The following is a 25,168-nucleotide window of genomic DNA, read 5'->3' as shown; positions in this document are numbered from 1 at the left end:
TTGTCGCTTATTGCAGTGCGTCTCTTTTTACGCCTGGCTATGTCTAGAATCAGATCAGGATGTGTCTTAGTGTAATGAGAACAGAGAGAAGTGTTGGGGATCGACGTGTTTCTACCCGGCTTCCAAAAGTACCAGGCAACACTGCAGTGCCAAGGAACACAATCCTCAATATACAATGGAGGAAACTCAGGTCGGATTACTCGAAGCATTATCCAGCGATGTTCAGCTGGAGTCTTTCAAAGAGATAGAGAAGGCTATGAGGGAGTTACAGAGAGTGAAAGTGAAAAGCAAATTCATTTACCACCAGACTTGTCCTCTTCCTCTTGGCCAAGAAAAGATTGCTGCTAGTTGACACGTAGTAGAAAGGTCACGTTCCTACGGCGACACAGCACTTGTCAACAGATTGAACACTTGAGTGAAGCCTGCTGCCGGATTCTATCATAGATTCCAAGCCAAAACCACTTACCTCAACAGCCTCTCTAATCACTGACATGGCAATTCAAGTTGCAGGCTTCTCCTTTCCAATCCTCCATGCTCAAGGGTCCAACAGGTAGCTAACACCCCTCCTCCAGAACCAGCCACCTGTGCCCTAGGGCCTGACATGGTGCAGGATCATATTCATATCTGCACCAGGCCATGGTGCTAACATGGAAATCCAAGAGAGGAAGGGACAGCACAAAAGGACTAGGGAGAGAAAAAGAGAGAGGGACAGTTTTCAGCATACGTCCTCTAGGCTGGATGTGAGCTGTAGAACGTTTATTACAAAATACCACCCATATCCCTAATTGAATGTGAGCCTTAGAACGCTTAGGACAAACTTTCACCCTGATTGGATGTGAGCCCCAGAACTTTCCAGACAAACTAGCACCCTGATCCCTGATTGGATGTGAGCCCCATAACTTTCAGGACAAGCAACACCCTGATCCCTGATTGGATGTGAGTCCCTGCACATTCAGGACAAACCACTACTCTGAATCATGATTTGATGTGAGCCGCAGGACTAACCTTCCCCCTGATCCCTGATTGGATGTGAGTCCCAGAATGTTCAAGATCCCTGTGAAAGAAAATGAATTTACCACCACACGGATTGGGGTCAAGAAACATTCAAGAGACTCTATCACACCCACAAAGTAGATTACGTTTTTGTGGTCCGTTTCTTTTTTTTAAGCTAACATTGCGTGTGTTACCAGGGTGCAGCATGGTCTAATAGATCCTGAACGTCTTTGTGCACCAGGTGGTGTCGTCTTTCTGCCTGTTCTCCATGTAATCATGTCCCTAGCTATGCTGCACCTGTAGGCCAATGGTTTCCAACTCCAGTCCTTGAGTATCTCCAACAGCAAACATTTGTGTCGTAGCCCTAGGCAAGCACACCTGATTCAACTTGTCAACTAATCACCAGGCCCTCAATTAGTTGAATCAGGTGTTTTTTTTTGTTGTTGTCCAGGGCTACAACAAAATGTGCTGTTGGGGGTAATGGAGGACTGGAGTTGGGAACCACTGCTGCAGACTATGTAGAGCAGGTTACTGGATTCACACTTGGCCCAGTTTGGTCTCTCTCTCTATCTCTCTTGCTCTCTTTCTCTCTCTCTCCCTGCTGGGTGAAGTTAGTTTGTCTGTTCAGGTATTGCTGCACAGTGATCGATGTAAGTTAGAGGCCTCCATGGGACTTAAAGTTGTTTGTTTGAAACGCTCGCTATCTAATTGAAATGGAGTTGATTTAATTGGTTTGGAGAGTCTAAACCCTCGATTGATCTCAGGGCTCCTCTACCGTTCACTAAATGTGACTGGGGTGTCAGGCATCGTGACGGGGACTTTGTGTGTCAGTGGAAGGAGGTCAGTCGTGGTTCAGGTTGAGCACGTCACAGAGAAAAGAAAGTGAACAATTATTTATTTTCACACTCAGAACACACACACACAAACAGAAACACACACACCTACTGCTTTCACGCACGTTTTCTTAGTGCAATCAGAAACACTGTCATTCTGACTCACACAGAGGTCCACATTTAAAGCTGTTGTCTCTTTTCAATTACTCTCCTGTGATAAACCAATGAATACAAATCTATTCTAATGGTAGAATGCCATCTTGACGTGATCACAGTGAGAGTTCCAGTCACCCAGTGGGGTTCTGGGGGTGTCATAATAAAACACTGGAGGACCAACCAGAGGGGGCAACGCGGAGTCTTTCATCCTGTGAGATGACTTCATTTTCCTGCCTAATCCCACCATCAAACCCCTGTCGTGGAAATTTTTACACAGGGACACTCAAAGACAATATTAAATGAATAATTGTTATTTATCAGCGCGCTGGAGAGGTTCCAACAAACTTAATGCACCACAGTGAATGTCTGTCAGAAGCTCTGACTGAGCAGTCCCAGCAGTTGTCTTATATACGGCTATACACAGACAAGTTATATTTGCATGATTTAGCATGATGAATTAATCATTAATTAATCATTAATAATTTTGTTTCATCCATGTGACAGACCAATACCTCATGAGGCTTCTTTCTCTCTAAGCTGAGACCTTGAAACTGAGATATCTTCTGTTCGTTCTCAAAACAAGGTCTTGGCGTACTACTGAATTGCTGCTACTGATAGTGAGGATTTGTACAGTCAGCCACTTGCAGAAATTGGTTTATAGAACAGCACATGAATAGAACACAGAAATGTGTTATAAGAAAAGCACAAACATAAAAAATCCTTTACACCCCCATTGGCACTTATGTAGATCTGAGAGGACTGGATGAGTATAAGCAATATGGCAGTATCTACACCATGCCATCTGATAGGTTAGGTGGAAAATACACCATGTAACTTAATTACTCAAACCTCTTAGATAAACACAAGTGCCTATGAATTGATTTGTGATTGAGTGTCCCTGACGTAGGTCTAACATTTTAAGGGTCCACGTGAATCCCCTCTTGAATATCCAAAGCAAATAACAGTAAAACGCACAACAGTACCCACTAGTCAGACAATAGGGTCAGAGCAAGTCGACCAAAAGCACATCAGCCCATATAACCAGTACATCAACCTGGGGCAGGTTAGGCAAAATCATGACAAATCTGCCCAGAGAGCAGTCATCCGGCGCCGAGCGACGTGGTGGAGAAGATAAGGGCTGGTCCTGGATTCAGATCCGATGTGACTGTGAAGATAGTGGACAGCTGTGTGTGTTTGTGTGTGTGTCTACTGCAGCCCTGACACCACCAGGAGAGACCAGGATGCATGACCCACACCATTACACTCAAAACACACTACCTCAGCCAGCCACACAGACTAACAGCGGAAACACAGACCTGGGTTAAAATACTATTTAATTGAGCTTGCCTTTTGCAATGGAACCAATATATAAGTCCCAAAAGTGCAAGCCCAGTCAAGTTCCAGGGAGGCTAAAGCAAACACTCAAAGCGTTTGAAAGATTTCAAATAGTATTTGAATCCAGGGCCTCTATTCAATCTGCATCACGGGAGTTCAGTGTTACAACGTGACTGAAATTTGAAGGCAATGTTAGCGTGGTAGTGGAAAATGCATTCACGGTCAACGCTGCATATGTCAGTTCGAATAGAAATTGCATTTACATTTCTATTGCGCAGTCTGTTACTCTTCAGCGACACAGATTGAATAGAGCCCCAGGTCTGCTAGAGTATCATTCATACTGTGGCAGATTATGCTGTTGTGTATTGCCTTACTGAAAAACATCAGCCTTTTTTTTAAGGTGGATTCCTGTTTTTATTGCTGTAATCAATCTTGAATGATGAAATGCCAGTCCACCTTTCCTTATCTATCATAGTGCTTCATTTTCACATATTTCTGTAAACAGGATCTTCTGCATCCTCCTCCTCACCCACCCATAACTCAAAATGTAGTTTTTTTCAGGGATAGTTTTCCCCATGTGTTCTTTTATTAAAGTGTATTTGGGTTCCCTGGGTGCTGATCATTGTGTATGCCGTGAGTATGCTGGTTTGTAGAGTGTGTGCCTGTACATGCGCATGCGTGCGTGTGTGCGTGCGTGTGTAGCTCTTTGAAGTGGTGTTAATGTGCTGTAATGAGCCAGAGATAAGACGAAGGGTAATTACAGCCAGACTCCCACTGTGATCTCTGTGGGTTACAAGAGCCGTGTCCCTCGCACTCCACTACACACACACATGCTCTCTCTCTCTCTCTCTCTCGCTCTCTCTCTCTCTCTCTCTCTCTCATAAACACCAAAAGCCAAAACTCTCATTCAACACTACTACCCCGTCCAGCATGTTTGTCAGATGGCGAGAAGCTGAACTTGTGAAACACACAAAAGACTCTCTATCTCTTTCTCTCTGACAGGATTGAGATAGCTAAAAGCCTGCATGGTTATCCCCTGACCCTTCTGTCTGTCTCTGCTCCTGTAGAGAAGTTCCTGGGGAACCATCTCCTGAGCTATGGCCAGCTCCTCTCCCTGACCTTCACGGCCGAGGCCCAGTGCCTCCTCCCTCACAGTGTCACTGTGCTTCTGGAAGGATCTGGAATCACCCTGTCAGCTGACCTTTCACCCCAACCTGGACTTGTCCACCAGCCAGGCCTCGCTCCCCAGCACACCTTCACTCTCAGGTAAAACAAAATTGTGTGGGTGTGATATGTGTGCATAGCATGTGTAGACGTGTATATAAAATACTACTATACACCTACTATTATGCTACTCTACATCATATAATCATATACAAATATGTAATACCCCTACTTACATTAGTGTATGAACCTCAGACTGCATGGATGAACAGTGTCATCTTCATGGCTGTATGGTGTTCATACATTCAGCTCATTCAAATATTTTGGGGCGTAGTTTACTCACAGCTCTTTTTGTGCAACCGTGAGTGAGAGTGACCTTCCAGTTTATCTAATGTGTTGTGTTATGCCATAACATTGTATGACTGTGTTTAATGATGGTGTTTTGTGAAAGATTATTGTATGGCTGTGTTAACTGAGAATGTTTGACTCTCACCTTGGAGACCCACAGCTGTTCTAAAGGTTGATTCAACTTGTCAGTTAATGCAAAACACTGACCAGCATAAATAAACTACGGTTCTTCAAAAGGATCTATTGAGAAAGTGTCACGGTTGTCGTATGGATTGGACCAAAACGCAGCGGGAATGTGTATACTCATCTTCTTTTTATTTTGAAGAAGGAGAAATGATTAAATACATATACAAAAAAAAACGAAACAGTCCTGTCAGGTGCAACAAACACTAAACAAGGAACAACTACCCACAAATCCCATAGAAAAACACCCCTCTTAAATAGGACCTTCAATTAGGAGCAACGAGGAGCAGCTGCTTCCAATTGAAGGTCCACCCAATAAACATCACATAGAAATAGACATAGTAGAACTAACATAGAAATAGATTAACAAAGAACATAGCCCAACAAACCCCGAAACACTCTAAACAAACATCCCTCTTAAATATGAACATAGCCCAACAAACCCCGAAACACTCTAAACAAACACCCCCTGCCACGTCCTGACCAAACTACAATAACAAATAACCGCTCATACTGGTCAGGACATGACAGACAGGTTCTTTATAGAACCATTCTCCATAAAGATTCTATAAAGAACCATAAAACTGTTTTATATAGCCCCAAAAAGGGTTGTAACCATAGTGGAACACTTTATGGTGCTATGTAAAACCTTATTTAATGGTTCTTTATAGAACCTTAGGAAAGGGTACTTTATAGTACCATAATGGTTCCATTTAGAACCTTATGAGCATGGTTATTTATTGAACCTTCAAAAAAGGGTTTTACAATATGTAGCACCGTAAAGGGTTCCTCTATAGTTACAAGCCAAAGAACCCCTATCTGGTACTATTCAGAACTATTCTTTTTAAGTGTGTACTATGGAAACTGCCTTATGGCTTTGTGACAGACAGTGCTATGTCCTTTCTTGTGAGTGCGCATAATGAGTAATGAGTTCCCCCACAACCCCCAGCCTGGGTGAAGGGGGACTTTGGTTCCCCCCCTCAGAGCAGCGGGACCTGGAGACAGGACTGTCATTGTGTGGGCCCTCACTGGTGACAGGCTCCACACACGTCATTAGAGACACAGAGATCTGGCCCTACACACACTCACATGCACACAAACACACACGCACATACACACACACAGCATCACCTCGTCCTGGAGCACTCATCTTATCATGGCACCACACGGCTATATCCAGAAAGCTCAGCTGAGAAGATGTGAACGGGACTTTTAAATGTCTTTCTGGAGCTCTCTCTCCTAGGTAGTTCTTAAGAGCTTCGCCAAGTCAAATCAAAGTTTATTTGTCATGTACACAGTTTACAGCAGGTATAAACGGTGCAGCAAAATGCTTACATGCAAGCTCTCAACAATGCCGTACAAATATCAATATCAATCACAATAATAATAAAATAAGTAAGGAAAAGGAAGTAGTATGCATGGTATTAAACCGATATGTACACCATTAGATATACACACCCTTAGAAAAAAGGTTTGCAAAATGGTTCTTTGCGGCAGGATAGGGTTCTACCAATAACCGTTTTTGTCCAAAAAACCCGTTTAAGAAGACGGATTCTTTGTAAAGCAAAGAGCTCTACGTAGAACCTATAACATCCCATGAAGAGGGCATGACAAAACCTATTCCCCCTCAAGAGACTGAAAAGATTTGGCATGGGTCCTCAGATCCTCAATAGGTTCTACAGCTGTACCATCGAGAGCATCCTGACTGGTTGCATCAAAAAACACTCAAAACATTGCCCACCATTATCATATTTGCCAGCATGCTCTTCTGCAGGTTGATTTTCAGAATTGTTTGTTGCAATCTGTCTTTTTGCATTTAAATTGATTGTTTGATTAATCAAATGCTACACAAAGATAAACAGCATATATTTTTCTAAACTAATCCAATCTCTTAGTAGTTGGCTGTATTGCACCCGTTACTGAGATGGTTGTTCGAGCTTAGATGAATCAGGTTGGTCCCATTAACCTCACTTCTCTAACTTGGCAGTCATCCTGAATGCAGTTTGCAGGTGATTATAAATGTCCAATTGTTAGACGTCCTCCTTTTGGCTGGATTCTGATTGGATTTGCACATTACTCTACCAGCCAGCATAATACGACTTGTAGTCTGTAAAACAGGAATTTCCTAAGAACACTTTGTTAGTGTATAACTAGGCATTCAAAAAAAGGCCTTATGATAATGTAATTTAGGGGTTATTTTATTTTTATAGGCTAATAAGTCTGTTTGAACCGTTCATAGAGGGTTCTAAGAAGAACCCTTTAAAGAAATGTAGGGTTCTCAGTTGAACCCTTCATAGAGGGTTCTTGGAAGACCCTTTAGTGGTTAAAAGGGTTCTTGTTAAAACCTTTGTTGATAGTTCTAAGAACCCTTCATAGAGGGTTCTAAGTAAAATCATTTACAGGGGGTTTTATGAAGAACCCTGCATTGAGAGTTCTAGGTAGAACCCGTTGCAAAGGGTTCTACCTAGCACCTAAAAGGTTTCCTGTATGGGGACAAACCAAAGAACCCTATATGGTTCTACTTAGAACCTTTTTTTTCAAAGAGTGCAGTATAAATTATGAAAGTGCATGTCAAGTATGACTGTATTTCCAATATAAAGTAGATAGTGTCTTAGTTGAGCTAGGGTTGGCTGTTCAACAGTCCGGAGGTAGAAGCTGTCTCTGAGCTTCTTTCTTTTTCTCCAAATGACTCAGAGGCTGTGTGTGAGTGTGCATGCCTGTGTTTGTGTCAATTGGGAAGCACACAGCAACACAACACACGGTCTCCCGTCCCCGGGCTATGTTGTCTTGGTGACAGATAGCATGCTGTTTGTCATGACTGTGAGCCTACGTGTGCTGTGTGAATGTGTTATCCAGGGTAAGTGGCGTTTTGTTCCCAGCATGCACGGCGCTACACCAGGGCTAGGGGGGGCTGTAGCCCCGTCACAAATCTGCGTAGCCCCAGTTTAGCCCCCTCAAGCATTTTAGTATTTTTTCTATTTTTAAATAAAGAAATATGTAAAAGTTAATAACCAGCCATTCTGTTCCCAATCCGATCCCTGGCTGCGTGCTCGTGCCGCATGTGTACCCTATGACGTGTGTGGGTGGGGGGAGGAGAAGGAGTCTGGTGTGTGTGATCACGCACATTTGGCTACGTTCAGGGAGACAGCTACTAGCTAGCTAGTCGCCCATCTCACCCCGTAGCAATGGACTGTTTGCTGATCAAGAGAAGAGTGCGGGTAGAAATTGAAAATCCAGACCCAGACCCTGTCTCCGAGGGGGCGAAAGAAGAAGAGGGAGATGAGAAAGATGAGTCGGAGAGTGAAACTCAGGAGCCACGACGTGAGCAGCTCGTCGCTGCTAGCTGCTCCACAGCCACCGTTAGCTGCACTGTAACTGAAAGGCCTTTTATTTATTGACAGATTGTGCCTGTCCGGTGGTGGGAACATGATTCAATCGTGCTGATCTGGATCTGGATGGAACAAGAAGACGCATGCACATTGTCGGCCTACAAGTATTTTTGCAATGGAAATATAATCGCAAAGATTGTGATAGTAGCCAGCTCGTTTTATACCATGTGTGCACAGTGGACAGGCATAGGGGAAATGCACTTCTCATTGTGTCTCCACTGTGGATATTATTCCTTTCATTTCTGACGTTGTGACAGACATTTAATCCGTAACATTATAACCAATGCACAGCAGGAAGCATGTATATGGTCGGCCTACAAGTTATTTTTGTTTGCAATAGAAATATAATCACTAAGATTGTGATGATAGCCAGTTCGTTTTACAAGTGTATTGCACTTCTCGTTGTGGCTGCAATTTGGATATTATTCCTTTCATTTCTGACTTTGTGATAGCCATTTCATCCGACACATTAATACCAATGCACAGTTGTCTGATTATGCATATGGAACAAATGCACTTCTTGTTGTTGTCGCATTTTGGATATATTGTGTTGTTATTGCTGAAAGACTTCAGTGCATGGGCGCTTTCAGCTTTGCTGAACGTGAAAGCCGTTTTTTTGTCATTGCCTTGTGGTCACGTGTATTAGGCTTATAGTTATTTTGTTGAATTTTGTTGGGCCAAATTCAATTAAAAACTACATTTATATTGAATGTGCTGTGTGCCATATCTGCTTTTATTGAAAAATGAGAACTTCCTTATAACTCTGAAGTCATGAAAATCAACTATTTTCTTAGCACCCCCACGTATTGGTCAAGCCCCCCCCCTTACACCCGGGAGAGAAAAAATCCTGGCGCCATGCCTGGTTCCGAGCAGACACTAATCACAGAGAATCGGGGGTTAGATTGGAGTGTTCATAGACTGAGGAAGTGGTTGATGCCCTCATGTTAAATAGTGTTGGATGGGTTTGCCTTTGTTGTTCTCCATTGCCTTGTAGACTGTGGGGAGAGACAACAGGGTGGAACATTTTTGGTTTTAAATATATCATCTAAATTATTCTTTCTCTTCACTTCTTCTTCACTTCTCTTCTTTCACTTTACTCTTCTCTTTCTCCAGCCTCTCTCTCTCCTTCCCCATGCCCCTCTGTGTCTATCAGTATGTGTGTGAGACTGTCTGTCTGTACGTCTGCCTGTCTGTATGTGTGTGTGTGTGGGCTCCCACCACATACTTAACCCAGACCTCCAGTGGTTTCCTGGTCCACTGATGATGTTCCTCTTATCCTAGCAGCAGCTTAATTACAGGCCCAGTGTCACGCACGCCAGAGGCCTTCACTGGTCCAAAAAGTTGGACCCGTTCCAAAATGGACCTGGGGCTTTCCCACCCAGACCCAATATTTATAAATACATTTTTTAAATATAGAGACCCGTTCCAAATGGACCTGAGGACAACTAGACCGTTCAGTGTAGACCTGGTTGGATCCAGAGCCAGTCCAATCCAAGTGAGAGAAGCAGCAGAAAAGTCATGTTTAAGCTACTTTATTAACCAGAGTTGATAAAGCACAAAGGTGAGGAGGTAGAGAGGTGAGGCTCTAGCAGAGACGGTGCTGTGTGTGTAGGCTACTGTGAGTGTGAACGAGTGACATGGAGAGACAAGAGACAGAAATCAACCAAGCCTACACACTATAGTAGACTAATAGCTGCCAAAGCTAGGTTATTTATCATCCAATGTGATTAAGTAGTACCTGTCTTGACTGCATCAAACCATGAGAAGCTAGTTAAAACTTCTTCAGGATCGGTGTCCCGTCCGCAGGATGGTTGAGCTAACGTAGGCTAATGTGATTAGCATGAGGTTGTAAGAAACAAAGAAATTCCCAGGACACAGACGTATCTGGTATGGGCAGAAAGCTTACATTCTTGTTAATCTAACTTCACTGTCCAATTAGTAGCTATTAGAGTGAAAGATTACCATGCTATTGTTTGAAGAGAGTGCACAATTATGAACTTGAAAATGTATGACTAAACCAATTAGGCACATTTGGGCAGTCTTGATACAGCATTTTGAGATTTCACTGGATCGCTCTAAAACTTTGCACATACAGTGCTGCCATCTAGTGGCCAAAGTCTAAATTACGCCTGGGCTCGAATAATTCATTATGCCCTTACTCTTGCATTTCGAATATGATGGTACAAAAAAATTCAAATAATAATAATTTTTTCTTTGTATTATCTTTTACCAGATTTTGGCCATGTTTACTGACACCGGCCATATTCAACTGGTGTTGAGCGTTCATAAATTAATCGGTTATTCTGCGCCAGCTACATCTATCAACAATTGTCACAGCGACATTCTATTGAAATGGTAAATTGCATAGTGGAGTCTTTTGTTAAGACATGCCGCTAGCTAGCTAAGTAAATCCTGCATGAATCTGCAGGTAGCTAACCAACCACGTTGAACGTTAGCTAGCTAACAATAGGCTATAACTAGCAAAGCAAATGGATCTGAGTTACGAATAATAAGATCATAGACGTCACGTTAGCTAGCGAGCCAGCCAGCTAACATTAGCTAGCTAGTTAATAGTATACTTTAACTTGAAATGAAAAAGACTTCATGTCAAAACGTGTAATCTGAAAATGTAGCTAGACCAGTGGAAGCTGTCATCATGGCAAAGGGTGGCAACTTTGAAGAATCTCAAATATAAAATATATTTTGTATTTCAGCATCTTTCCTGAAATACAATTTTTTGTGTGTTATTTTTATAAATGGCAGTATGATGCTGCATTCTTGTAAATGTTGTACTGTCACAACACTTAAATGGTATTTGAACACATCATTTCTTGGTCACTAACAACCTGAAATGTTCTGCTACAGTGCAGCTACACCACCAGATATGTGAGCATTAAAGAGTTATGGCCACAGACTTATTTGCAAGAATGCATTTTTGCACTTTGCTAAATGCTGCCCAAAATCGACAAAATAATTGTCCAATTATCAGCACTAACGTAAAACTACCAGTGCTCAAGGACACTTGACATAGAGTATATATGAATTATTTGGGGACTTGAAACTGCAACCTCTGGGTTCGGTGCCTTGTAGGTATTGTTGTGGAAATTCTTACACAGGGACACTCGAAGTCAATCTTAAATGAATAATTGTTTATTGTCAGTGCGCTGGAGAGGTTCCAACAAACTTAATGCACCATAGTGAACATCTGTCAGAAGCTCTACTGGGGCCGCCCGCAGTTGTTTTATATATGGCTATACACAGACAAGTTCTATTCGAATGATTTAGCATAATTCATTCATCATTACCGTTTTGTTTGTTGTGACCGACCAATACTGGTTCATAACATGACCAATACCTCACAAGGCATCTCTCTCAGCTGAGACCTTGAAACTGAGATATATTTTGTTCTCAAAACAAGGTCTGGGCATACTGCCAAATTGCAGCTATTGATAGTGAGGATTCGTTCAGTCAGTCACTTGCATGAACAGAGAAATTGGTTCATAGAAAGGACAAACATAGAACATATCAATTGGTAAATAGAAAAGCACAAGTATATACATTTCCATCACATTCCATCCTCTTATCACATGGGTGATGATAATCATTACATTTAATGCAAGCATTTCAATTTTAGCTTCTATTTCAAAATACTCTATAATATTAAAGTAAGGGAAATCAACACAGAAAAAAAACAGACACATCATAATTTCAAACCCTTCATTCTGGGTTGTACAATCCAATTAGTATGGTAATACTATAATCATAATAAATGTTATACTTCTATTAATGGGAGTGAGCATCAAAAATACACACACATACACAAGGGATCTGTAGATTCAGAGGTGAATCACTCAATGTTAACCATTGTTTCCATATCTCTTACCACAATCAGGTTGGATTGACCTATGTTTTTCAATAACTGTTCCTGGGACATCAACTTAGTCACAATATAAAACCCTGTTGTTTAACAATTTTTGTTTAAACAAAAACCACCTTCAATCATTATTCATAGTCCGTATCTACAGGGGGAAATGGGAGCTCATCCAGAGTTGGCAGCTCATTAGTTTCACCATCCTCTGGAGAAGCAGAAAACATGAAATCTTATCAGCCAGAGAGGCACAGATAGCCTTACAGCATGTTAATAACATTTCACAGGGAAGAGAGAGAGAACGCGAGACATTTTCCTACCCAATATTTATTATATAAGGTACGATCATCACTGCGCTTTGTTGCCAACTGTCAGTGGAAGTGTTGTAGCAGTTGATGTTTTTGATGATTATGCCAGTACAAATACAGTGCCTTCTTGACAAGATCTGTTCTGCGAGTCTTGTAAGTGAATGTGTTAGTTACTACCAATCTTCACTGTCTCTTCTGTAAACCACATGCATATCACTTGCTGATTAGCAGCATACTGTAACAGTGGTGACCTATGAGAAGCTGGCAGATGTGGCTTATTCTTGGCATGGCTTTTAGCAAACTCTTTTTGGTCTCCCATAAATGGGGAAAGTCATCCCAGTTCATGTACATAGTTCATAAACATTGAAGGGCTGATTTAATTTAAGGCGGATTTAAGTGCATGTGATAGCAAATAAACATAAGATAACTCCTTTATAGCTAGTCACCATGTAATTGTAATACTCATAAATATGCTAATGAGCCCCCAACAGCACATTGTCCCACCTACATTTCAAAATGCAGTAATGATGCTGCATTCCTAACCAAGTGGGAATTTACAACATACGACAGGGAAAATCCATTTGAACAACCCTTGAACTGGTAATTACTAGTGATGTTAAGTTTGATACCGGAGCTCCAAGGCATGCAACAAAATCGCTAAGCAGTTTGTTTCGAAACAGGGCACCGATGCTTGTATCACTTTATCAGAAGCACATGATCAACAACGACCCTGTGCACGCGCTACGACACACGCAACGTAATGTATAATAATTGGGCTGTTTAAAATTATTTGGACCAGCAGGTGCCACTAGTGTACACTGTATTAATCATAGCCTCGAGTAATGAACTGATTTTCGACACAATTCGCTGGATATTCTCAATGATATCCTCAGCTTTGTTTCCCCATCAATAGTAATTACTAGTGACTCCACAAGTCAGTTGAAATTACACATACCCGAGACCTGTTACAATCATATCAGAGCCGACCCAGACCTGTGACATTATTTATAATTCTGGGTCTTGGATATTCGGGTACAGGTGGATCCGTGAAGATACGCATACATAGACACAGAGAGATAGAGAGAGAAAGAATTTAAGATGCTGTCAACACAAACTCATAGACAGATAGGACATACCCTGCTCATATATAACACATTCACACAGGACAGAGTTTGAGCTGTATATCAAACAGAGATAAACTTATACCAGAGTGTACACAGCTCCCCCAATGCTAATGCAAACATCTCATACTAGATTTCAGATGTGTTATGTGGGTGATGTGAGATTTTCAGATTCATTCATACATGCATTCCTTCATACAAACATACTGTAATAACATGTTGCGGTCCTCAGTAATCATGGACCTGTGTTTGTGTTTGTCTTCTTCCAGACTTCACAAGGAGGAGACAAGACTGAGGCCTTTTCTGTCTGCCTTCGAGTTCCAAAGTCTTCTCTTCAACCTCACTGCATTCAGGATCAGCAACGCAGGAGGACACAACTGTAAGTGAGTGTGTGTGTGTATGCACGCTGCAAGATCAGAATGTTAACACCAACAGTGTTAAATTAAATACTTTCTTAGAAATTACATGTGACCCACAGAAATAAGGTTAAACTAACACTTTTCAAAGTGTTGACAAACTAACAACCCTTGTGTGTTGGTTCCCTAACACCATGGGTGTTACACATTCTGACTTAAAATAACACTTTATTAGAGTTGATGCTGTCACTCTTTCGCAGTGTTGGGGGGAGAGGGGTGTAAAGCCTTATTTGCGTATTTCCCAGCATACCTTTCGAGTGAGTGTGCGAGATACCCACCCGTGACTGTGTTTGTTAATGACAGAGACATTCCTGCATTCAATAATATTAAGCTTTGAAAGTGCTAATGAAGTTATTGGCAAAGTGAATGTGTTCATGTTTGAAGTAAATCCTTTGTGATAAAATATTCTACAGCTCATAAGGCCTTTCCTAATGGGGTATTTACTGTCAACAACCTTGAATTGTTTTCATCAAGCTGAAGCATTTCTTGGAAAGTGAGATGTGTTTCACACATAATTGCCCAGGAGGAGGGCAGGTCAGGGCTTCGTGTGCTGAATGATATACTGTATGACGGCTTCTGGTGTATTGCGGTGTACTGATGGGCACTGTTCCTAGGCTGTCATTGAAAATAAGAATTTGTTCTTAACTGATTTGCCTAGTTAAATGAAAGTAAAATCGCACTATACATTTTTGTGAGTGTAGATATGGTTGTCCTTGTTCGATAGAGCCATTGGATATCTTTCAGCGATGTTCCTATTGGCGGATTCATTGCTAAATATACAAGCAGGCACATATAATTGTAGTCTCTGAAACACTACAAATTGTGTTGGGCGATCAATGAGAGAAGACGGTCTAGATCAATGAGAGAAGACTTGAAAGAGACAAGATGTCAGTAAAATCTTTGTGTAAATCACATTATCTGGTCTAACAATCTGTAGCTACAATTCTCTGCAGATTGAGGAGAAATGGCACCTCCATTGCTCTCATACCCAACAATGCATTTACTGTCTAAGCACGAACCTGCAAAACCAAAACCCCCTTCCTCATCTCAAAGTACTGTCAGTAAACCTCCCCCAGCCCATTTACTTTGACAGATCATTATTGTCAATAGTAGCCCTTTGCAGGGGAATTTTGTAGACCTGTCTTTGTATTTTGTTTTGATCATCTGCAGAAATAAGAAAGGTGGTTGTGTTATTACTGTGTAGTCTTGATTTTATAACATTCCGTGTCCCTTACTGGTTTCTGTCCCACAATTTTGTTGTGCTCCTTAACTGCAATGTATGTTTGCTCCCTCATGCTTGTGTACCCAAAATGCCCCCACTTTGTGGTATTTTTCAGCAAGGCGCTGTGGAATTACTCCAGATAACCTGAGTTTTACAAAAAGAAAAGGTAAAAAGAGAAGAGGGGTAGACAAAATTGATTACATGGTCTGGAAGGTACTACCTCTAACCACCTTTAACCTCGTAAAACAAACACAAACCATACAAACATTACCCAATTCATGTTTATACCATGCTCACTGTAAATTAAGCTATCTTAGCTGTCAGCTTGTAAATATTTTGGCTAACTTATCTTCATCTTGTGCAGAGCTAAGGGTTGGAAGCGCATGTTGGTGGAATCAGATTCTGTACCACCTTCCACAAAATACACAAAATACACAATTTAACCACCCCACTAATTGTATTGATCTCTATTAGACTCGCTAGCTAAGCATACCTAGCAATGGACATTTCAAAATATTGTCAGCTTGCTGTTACCTACCTAGTCACTAAATTAGCAGCAAGATTGCTAGCCAGCTGAGACTACCAACACACAAATAAAGGGTGAGTTAGTTATATCGACAATTCTATTTTTAGTAACAGAGTGTTTTCCAGACAAGGGTGGAATAGATGAGATACTCTTATTTGGTAACATTAGCTAGCTTACGTTAGCTAACTTTGGTCAAAGATAGAATGAACAAACAAACATGTTTACTCTGCTGAAGGTAGCTACCAGTCTAGCAGTGACTACCATGGCATAGGCAACATTGATTGACATTATGTATACCAAAGATAGCTATATGATTTAGCTGATGGCTTTCAGAGTTCAATACAGGACTGTAAAGTTAGCTAGCTAACGTACCCAGCTAAACTGTTGTTGTGAAGGAAAAAAATCAATGGTATCTCATCACTTCTCAGCTGTTGTCTGTTCAGCAGTAAAATTCCCCTGATAATCTTTGGTCACCGCATCATTCTTGATAGCCACAAGCCAATGGCAGAATCGGGGTGAATCTCTGGTAGGTAGAACGGTGAAAGCTAACTAGCCAGGCACAGAACACCACACGGGCAAAATGACTAACATTAGTAAAAAAACTAACTTTAAAAAAAAAATCTTGCCAAGAGAAGTTCTACTGTGTGTTGGTCAATCGAAGTAAACACCATTATTCAATTTCAATCTACTTGTGTTAACCCCACTAGAATCAACACTCAGATATAACACAACACTTTATACCTCAACACCTGGATTAACACTTTTGCTGTGTATATGTTTGTACGTGTGTTTGTACAGTACATGCAATGTGCACACAGTACATGCAATGGCTAGCGTGTTTTTCATTTTTGTGCCTCCAGTACTCTATTACTGTGAGTATGTTTATATTTAACCTAGGCATTTTTCTCCATCAGAAAAGTTTAATTAAGATATGATGTGCAAGCAGGCAACATGCTCTGTAGTCAGTGTAGTGGTTCCTCTCTGCCCTGTTATTCACATTTTCCTGCCTAACATGAGAGGGCTTTACTACAGCAGTTAGTTAATAGACAGCAGTCTGGTTCCTACTTCCTGCTCTCAACCTGCTGCCCTCTCATTGGCGCTGGCCTCTTCTGTTAGGCTCTGAGGAGAATCTCTCTGATAGCACCACTGGGACTCGCAAATATCAGCTGCCAAGTTTGTTCACTGGCAAGGGAAGTTCACTACTGGAGCTCTAGCTCACTTAGTAACAGTCTGCCTAATTCACTTTCAGATAGACACGCACACACACACACACACACACACACACACACACTCTGTCTAGTTTATACACACAACCACTTTTAGCCTAATAAGTGATAGAGGCACACACAGACACACATTTAAGGGCATCTTTAGACTGAGTGACTTGTCGCTGAGTGTTCAACACACACCTGCTCTGACTGAAGCACTGAGTTGTGCCAAGTCCATCTATGCGAGAGAGAGCAGGACTTTCATTCACAGATATTGCCTGTCTGTTCTTCCAAATCTTCTGCTCTTTTTGGGGGGGAAGGGGGTTCTCTCTCTCTCATAGTGTTTAGAACAATGTACTGAGATGATCTGAGAGGGATTGAACATAGATGACAGAAGAGGGAAAATAGGGAGACAAGGAAGAGAGTGTTGTACAGGGGTTAGCAGGCAGCTAGGGGAATGGTTGTCAGGGGATTTTTTGTCTTTATTTAACTATGCAAGTCAGTTAAGAACAAATTCTCGTTTTCAATGACGGCCTAGGAACACTGCCTTGTTCAGGGGCAGAACGACAGATTTGTACCTTGTCAGCTCAGGGATTTGAACTTGCAACCTTTCAGTTACTAGTCCAATGCTCTAACCACTAGGCTACCCTGCCACCCCATGAGTTGGTTTGGTTGGTTGGGTTGAGGATGAGTTGGTTGGGTGCTGATTGGCTGATAGTATGATAAATGAATTGTGTTTGATCGTCGCTGAAGGATCAGGGGATCACAATTTGTTAGAGCCCAAGTTCTCTCTCTTCCTCATGCTCATCCTGTCTTTTCCCCCTATCTTTTTCTTTCCCTCTGTTCCGTTCTCTCTCATTACACATTCATCTCTCATTACACACACAGGCTACATTTTTGATCTCATCAAAATCGCACATCCCTGACTCGCTGTGACTGACACACATGCACACACACTGTTAAAAGCCATGCGCTGGACCTTGACTAGTGGTGGTAGTATTCTGTATGATGGCTGAGGAGGATTCAACCTGTACTATCCGCCCATCACTATTCATGAAGGAGAGAGTGATCAGTAATCCCTGTGGGTGCAGGCTCCTGCCATACCTCCACCTCTTCTCCTTTTCCTCTCCTCCATTCCTCCTCCTCCCTCACTCCACCGCACTGATTTATTTTGTTTTATCAGAGATTTCCAGAGTGAGGTGGCTAGGTGTGTGTGTACACCCATGTGCATCAAATGCGTGCATGCGCGCACACACACACACACACACACACCCACAAAATCATAGAGCTACAATGTGTAACAGAGTTTGCATGGTGAACAGCTGGCTTGTCTTATTGGGCACCTCGGGACCTCCAGTGAATATCCAGAGAGACAGAGATGATAAAAGTGTTAGCTTTACCAGCTGATATCACTCTCACACTACTGTAGCCTACAGAGCTATATTCTTGACCACCCTCATGCATGGGCACATAGCCTACAGTAAAAGACATATGGGGTGACTTCCCACCTATGTCCATGGTGGAAAAAGTACTCAATTGCCGTACTTGAGTAAAAATAAAGATAACTTAATAGAAATTGACTCAACTAAAAGTGAAAGTCACCCAGTAAAATATCACTTGAGTAAAAATCGAAAAGTATTTGGTTTTAAATATACTTAAATATCAAAAGAAATGGAATTGCTAAAATGTACTTAAGTATTAAAAGTAAAAGTAAAAGTATAAACCATTTCAAATTCCTTATACTAAGCAAACCAGAAGGCACCATTTTATTTTTTATTGACGGATAGCCAGGGGCACACTCCAACACTCAGACATAATTTACAAACAAAACATTTGTGTCTGCCAGATCAGAGACAATAGGAAAGTGTGTGAATTGGACCATTTTTCTGTCAAAATGTGATGAGTACTTTTGGGTGTCAGGGAAAATGTATGGAGTAAAATGTATATTATTTTCTTTAGGAATGTAGTGAAGTAAAAGTTGTCAAAAATATAAATAGTAAAGTACAGATACCCCAAATAACTTCTTGAGTAGTACTTTAAAGTATTTTGACTTAAGTACTTACACCACTGCCTATGCAACAGCAACTTGGCTAAGTCCCTGATGATCAAACACACATTAGTACTGGACCATTAACTTCAGTATGTCAGAGTAGCCTTTCAGAGTTAGTACGTTTGAACATTCATGCCCTCTCTCTCTCTTCCTCCTCTCTCTCCAGAGTTGAAGTTAAAGTATTAATTATCTCCAAACTCTCTCCCCAGACACGTCCCAACTCTCAAGGGTAACCCTGGCCTCCGCTGCCCACTCCTCCAGCCCCGCTACCTCCTCTACCACCCCTGCTCCCTGGGTTGAGGTGTGTACGTGCCCCCCAGGGTTTGAGGGTCAGTTCTGTGAGCTGTGTTCCCCAGGCTACACCAGAGAGGTCCCTAACAGAGGACCCCTGTCACCCTGTGTGCCTTGCACCTGCCACCAGCACGGACCCTGCCACCCTGAGACAGGTAGGAGATTTTTAATCTGTGTTTTCTTGTTCACTCATTTTCTCATGCTCTCTCTGTACCTCTCTTTCTCTCTTCTCATATCCTCTATCTCCTTCTCCACCTTCGCTTTTCTTCCCTTCCCTAATTTTTTCTACTCTTCTCTGCACACTGAATGCAACAGTTCTATATAGTGCCAAATAAGGGTTCTTTGGCTTGTAAAATAAGCAGAACCCTTTTTGGTGCTAAATGGAACCTTTTTTCATGATGTTCTAAATGGAACCTGTTTGGTGATATAAAGAACCCTTTCTTAAAGTTCTATGAAGATACATTAAAAAAGGTTCTACGTAGCACCAAAAAAGGTTCCGCAATGGTTACAACCCTTTTGAGGGCTATATAGAACCCTTTTTATGATTCTTTATAAAAGCTTTATGGAGAATGGTTCCAAAAAGAAGATTTCACAATCTCAAAGATTCTTTGTAGAACCACACATTTTTGTATTTTTTCTGGTTTAATAGCCATATTATATTGTTAAAATTGCATAGGTTCTATTATTGTGTTTATAACTCTGGAATAGGGTTGAATATTTTCTCATTATTTTACAAATGTTCCATCCCAAGAATAAATCACTTTCCTCCCGGGTAACCCGGTATTTCCAGCCAAAAAATGGAAGTGTCATTCAAAAGTATTATAATGCATATAAATGTCTAGATTTAATTAGAGCTTTGATCAGCCTGATACTACCTGAGACTGATGAGCCATATATTAAATACATTTTATGATATTTAATGACCCCAAGCCCAAAGAAGCCCAAATGATTGTGCCGTTATCCAATACATATACTGACTGTATGATATAGGCTACTGAACATTACGCACAACAGAAAAACATAAAAGCCCACAGATGTACCTAGCTATATGCTCTCTTGGGTAAATTAAACTAGCTCCAGTAGGCTAATCTTTTTGAGTATGAACTGTATTACTTTACTGTATTGTATTATACTGTATTATATGGACTGGAATTACGCACATTGTTCAAACCATGATAAAGCAGAAGAGAACATTTGATTCTGGTGCAGCACATGCAGACTACAAATTTACAAGTAAAGACTAGCGAATTTGATTTTAATAGGGCTAATTTGTGTTATTAGTAGGCTGACACATATATAACTTTCATAATATTTCCCCTAATGTTATTGGCTTACCTCCTCTTTCTCTCTCTATTGTTGCTTTATTCCTTCCTCGCTTTCAACAGTTAAATGAAATAAGTTTTGTTGTCCTTAATAATAATATAGGACTAGAATTAGATGGAGAAGGCTTTCACTTCACAAAGATTCACTGTTCCCCACAAGGACATGTGGGGAACAGAGGGTTAAATACACAACATGTAATTGATGGGATTGAAACCAGGTGTGTGGGAAGACAAGACAAAACAAATGGAAAATGAAAAGTGGATCGGCGATAGCTAGAAGACCGGTGACGTCGACCGCCGAACGTCGCCCGAACATGGAGGGACCGAAGTCGTAACAGTACCCCCCCCCCCCGACACGCGGCGCCAGCAGCGCGCCAACACCGGTCTCGGGGACGACCCGGAGGGCGAGGCGCAGGGCGATCCGGACGAAGACGGTGGAACTCCTGCAGCATTGAAGGGTCCAACACGTCCTCGACCGGAACCCAGCACCTCTCCTCTGGACCGTACCCCTCCCACTCCACGAGATATTGAAGGCCCCTCGCCCGGTGCCTCGAATCCAGTATGGAGCGAACGGAGTATGCCGGGGCCCCCCCGATATCCAGAGGGGGGGAGGAACCTCCCGCACCTCAGACTCCTGGAGCGGACCAGCCACCACCGGCCTGAGGAGAGACACATGGAACGAGGAGTTAATACGGTAATCGGGTGGAAGTTGGGCAGGCGAAGGGGCAGGTTTCGGGTCGAGAGCCAGACCCGGTTCGCACCGGGGCCTCACTGCGGTGGCGGTCTGCATTCTCCTTTTGGCGCGTCATGGCCTGCTGAAGGTGAATACGGACAGCCTCCCATGTCTCCTCCGCGTGCCTGAACCAGTCGTCCACCGCAGGAACCTCGGTCTGACTCTGATGCCAAGGCGCCAGATCCGACTGGTACCCCAGTATGCACTGGAAGGGAGAGAGGTTAGTGGAGAAGTGGCGAAGCGAGTTCTGTGCCATCTCAGCCCAGGGTATGAACACCGCCCACTCCCCTGGCCGGTCCTGGCAATAGGACCACAGAAACCTTCCCACATCCTGGTTTACTCTCTCCACCTGCCCATTACTCTCGGGGTGAAACCCTGAAGTAAGGCTGATTGCGACCCCCACATGTTCCATGAACGCCTTCCAGACCCTAGACGTGAACTGGGACCTCGATCAGATACTATATCCTCAGGCACCCCGTAGTGCCGGAAGACATGCGTAAACAAGGCCTCCGCAGTCTGTAGGGCTGTAGGGAGAACGGGCAGAGGGAGGAGATGACAGGACTTACAGAAACAATCCACAACGACCAGGATCGAGGTGCTACCCTGTGAGAGTGGAAGATCGGTCAGAAAATCCACCGACAGGTGCGACCAAGGCCGTTGTGGAACAGGTAAGGGGTGTAGCTTACCTCTGGGCAGGTGCCTAGGAGCCTTACACTGGGCGCACACCGAGCAGGAGGAAACATAAACCCTCACGTCCTTAGCCAAGGTAGGCCACCAGTACCTCCCGCTCAAACAGCGCACTGTCTGACCGATCCCAGGATGACCAGAGGAGGGTGACGTCTGGGCCCAATAGATCAACCGGTCACGAACAACAGACGGGACGTACAGACGCCCAGCGGGACACTGGACGGGAGCGGGCTCTGCACGTAATGCCTGCTCAATGTCCGTGTCCAGCTCCCACACTACCGGCGCCACCAGGCAGGAGGCGGGAGTGTGATCCATGGGCCGCTCCTCTGTGTCATACACCTGAGACAATGCGTCTGCCTTCACATTCTGGGAGCCTGGTCTGTAGGAAAGGGTAAACACAAAACGGGTGAAAAACATGGCCCACCTTGCCTGGCGAGGTGGTCTCCTCGCCGCCCAGATGTTATCCAGATTACGGTGGTCAGTCCAGATGAGAAAAGGGTGTTTAGCCCCCTCAAGCCAATGTCTCCACGCCTTCAAGGCCTTGACGACAGCCAACAGCTCCCGGTCCCCCACGTCATAGTTTCGCTCCGCCGGGCTGAGCTTCTTTGAGAAGAAGGCACAGGGGCGGAGCTTCGGTGGCGTACCCGAGCGCTGAGAGAGCACAGCTCCTATCCCAGCCTCGGACGTGTCCACCTCCACTATGAACGCCAAAGAGGGATCCGGATGGGCCAGCATGGGAGCCAAGGTAAACAGAGCCCTCAGGTGACTAAAAGCCCTGTCCGCCTCAGCTGACCACTGCAAGCGCACCGGCCCCCCTTCAGCAGTGAGGTAATGGAAGCCGCTACCTGACCAAAACCCCGGATAAACCTCCGGTACTAGCTGGCAAACCCTAAGAACCGCTGCACCACCTTTACCGTGGTGGGAGTCGGCCAATTACGCACAGCTGAAATGCGGTCAATCTCGATCTCCACCCCTGAGGTGTAAATGCAATACCCTAGGAAGGAGACGGACTGCTGGAAGAACAGGCATTTCTCAGCCTTGACGTACAGGTCATGCTCCAACAGGCAACCAAGCACCCTGCGCACCAGGGACACAGGCTCGGCGCATGTAGCGGAGTATATCAAAATGTCATCAATATATACCACTACACCCTGCCCGTGCAGGTCCCGGATAATCTCGTCTACAAAGGCTTGGAAGACTGATGGCGCCTTCATCAACCCATACGGCATGACGAGGTACTCATAGTGCCCTGAGGTGGCACTGAAAGCCGTCTTCCACTCATCTCCCTCCCGGATATGCACCAGGTTGTAAGCGCTCCTGAGATCTAGTTTGGTGAAGAAGCGCGCCCCGTGCATTGACTCAATCGCTGTGGCTATGAGCGGTAGCGGGTAACTATACCTCACAGTGATCTGGTTCAGACCCCGATAGTCAATACACGGGCGCAGACCTTCCTCCTTCTTCTTCACAAAAAAGAAACTCGAGGAGGCGGGTGAAGTGGAGGACCGAATGTACCCCTGATGCAGGGATTCGGAGACATATGTTTCCATAGCCTCCGTCTCCGCCTGTGAGAGGGGATACTTGTGACTCCTGGTAAGTGCAGCGTCTACCAGGAGATTTATCGCACAATCACCCCATCGATGGGGTGGTAATTGAGTTGCCTTCGGCATATTCAGGGGAAATGCGCATGGTGGAGACCTGGTCTGGACTCTCCACCGTAGTAGCACCAACGGAAACCCCTAAACACCTCCCCGAGCACTCTCGCGACCACCCTGTGAGAGCCCTCTGTGGCCAAGAAACAGTGGGGTTATGACAAGCTAACCAGGGTAGGCCTAGCACCATGGGAAACGCAGGAGAGTCAATAAGGAAGAGACTAATTCTCTCCTTGTGACCCCCCTGCGTCACCATGCCCAGAGGAGCGGTGACCTCCCTAATCAACCCTGACCCTAATGGTCGACTATCTAATGCGTGAACGGGGAAGGGCACAGACACAGGAACAATGAGGATCCCTAAACTATGGGCGAACGCTCTATCAATAAAATTCCCAGCCGCGCCTGAATCGACGAGCGCCTTGTGCTGGGAATGCGGGGAAAACTCAGGGAAAGTGACATACACAAACATATGTGCAACAGAGGGCTCTGGGTGAGAATGGTGCCGGCTCACCTGGGGTGACGCCAGAGCGCCCTGCCTGCTACCTCATTACCTAGAGGAACCAACCTGGCACCGACCGGCAGTGTGACCTCTGCGGCCACAGATGGTGCACGAGCTGGAACCCCCTCCGGTCTCCCTGCGCACCGCCCCTCCCAGCTCCATGGGTATCGGAGAGGGGGTGCGTGGGGATGGAACTTACAGACCCCGATCTGAACGTCTGCAGGTAGCCAGCAGGTTATCCAGCCGGATGGACAGGTCCACCAGCTGGTCGAACGTGAGGGGGGTGTCTCTGCAGGCCAACTCCCGACGGACATCCTCGCGCAGACTGCAACAATAATGGTCGATCAGGGCCCTGTCGCTCCATTCCACGCCGGCAGCCAGGGTCCGAAACGGCAGCCAGGGCGAACTCCTGGGCGCTCCTCGTCCCCTGCCTCAGATGGAAGAGGCGCTCACCCGCCGCTCTACCCTCGGGCGGTAGGTGAAACAGTGGGTGAACTCCTCAAACTGGTCCAACGCCGCATCTCCCTCTCTCCACACAGCGTTGGCCCACTCCAGGGCTTTCCCGGTGAGGCACGAGACGAGGGCGAACACCCTCTCACGGCCCGAAGGATCCGGGTGGACGGTTGCCAGGTATAGGTCCAGTTGTAATAGGAAACCCTGCCAGTTCGCAGCCGTCCCATCATATTCTTGGGGAAGGGAGAAACGAATCCCACTGGGACCAGGAGAAGGAGGGGCTGTAGTGGAGACCCCGGTTGTGCTGGTGGAGGCGCTGGGAGAACTCCCTGTCTCTCCCAGTGGTCCATTGTCTGGACAACGCGGTCCATGGTGGTGCCAAGATAGTGGAGAATTGCTGCGTGCTCCTGGACA

At 44.2% G+C, this 25,168-nt stretch overlaps 1 protein-coding gene across 1 annotated transcript in view; it reads left to right on the top strand.

Moving 5' to 3' along the window:
* The window catches only part of LOC115203859 (laminin subunit gamma-3), a 229,827-nt gene that overhangs the window by 119,690 nt on the left and 84,969 nt on the right, over positions 1–25,168 (top strand). Inside the window, exons 10-12 of the mRNA XM_029768908.1 lie at positions 4,385–4,583; positions 13,968–14,077; positions 19,330–19,566. Coding sequence (XP_029624768.1) covers positions 4,385–4,583; positions 13,968–14,077; positions 19,330–19,566 — 546 coding nt within the window. The remainder of the gene's footprint in view (positions 1–4,384; positions 4,584–13,967; positions 14,078–19,329; positions 19,567–25,168) is intronic.

This window comes from Salmo trutta, chromosome 12, assembly GCF_901001165.1.
Source record: "Salmo trutta chromosome 12, fSalTru1.1, whole genome shotgun sequence".
Taxonomy (NCBI): domain Eukaryota; kingdom Metazoa; phylum Chordata; class Actinopteri; order Salmoniformes; family Salmonidae; genus Salmo; species Salmo trutta.
The sequence above is the reverse complement of the archived record's forward strand: the minus strand, read 5'-3'. Positions and strand labels throughout refer to the sequence as shown.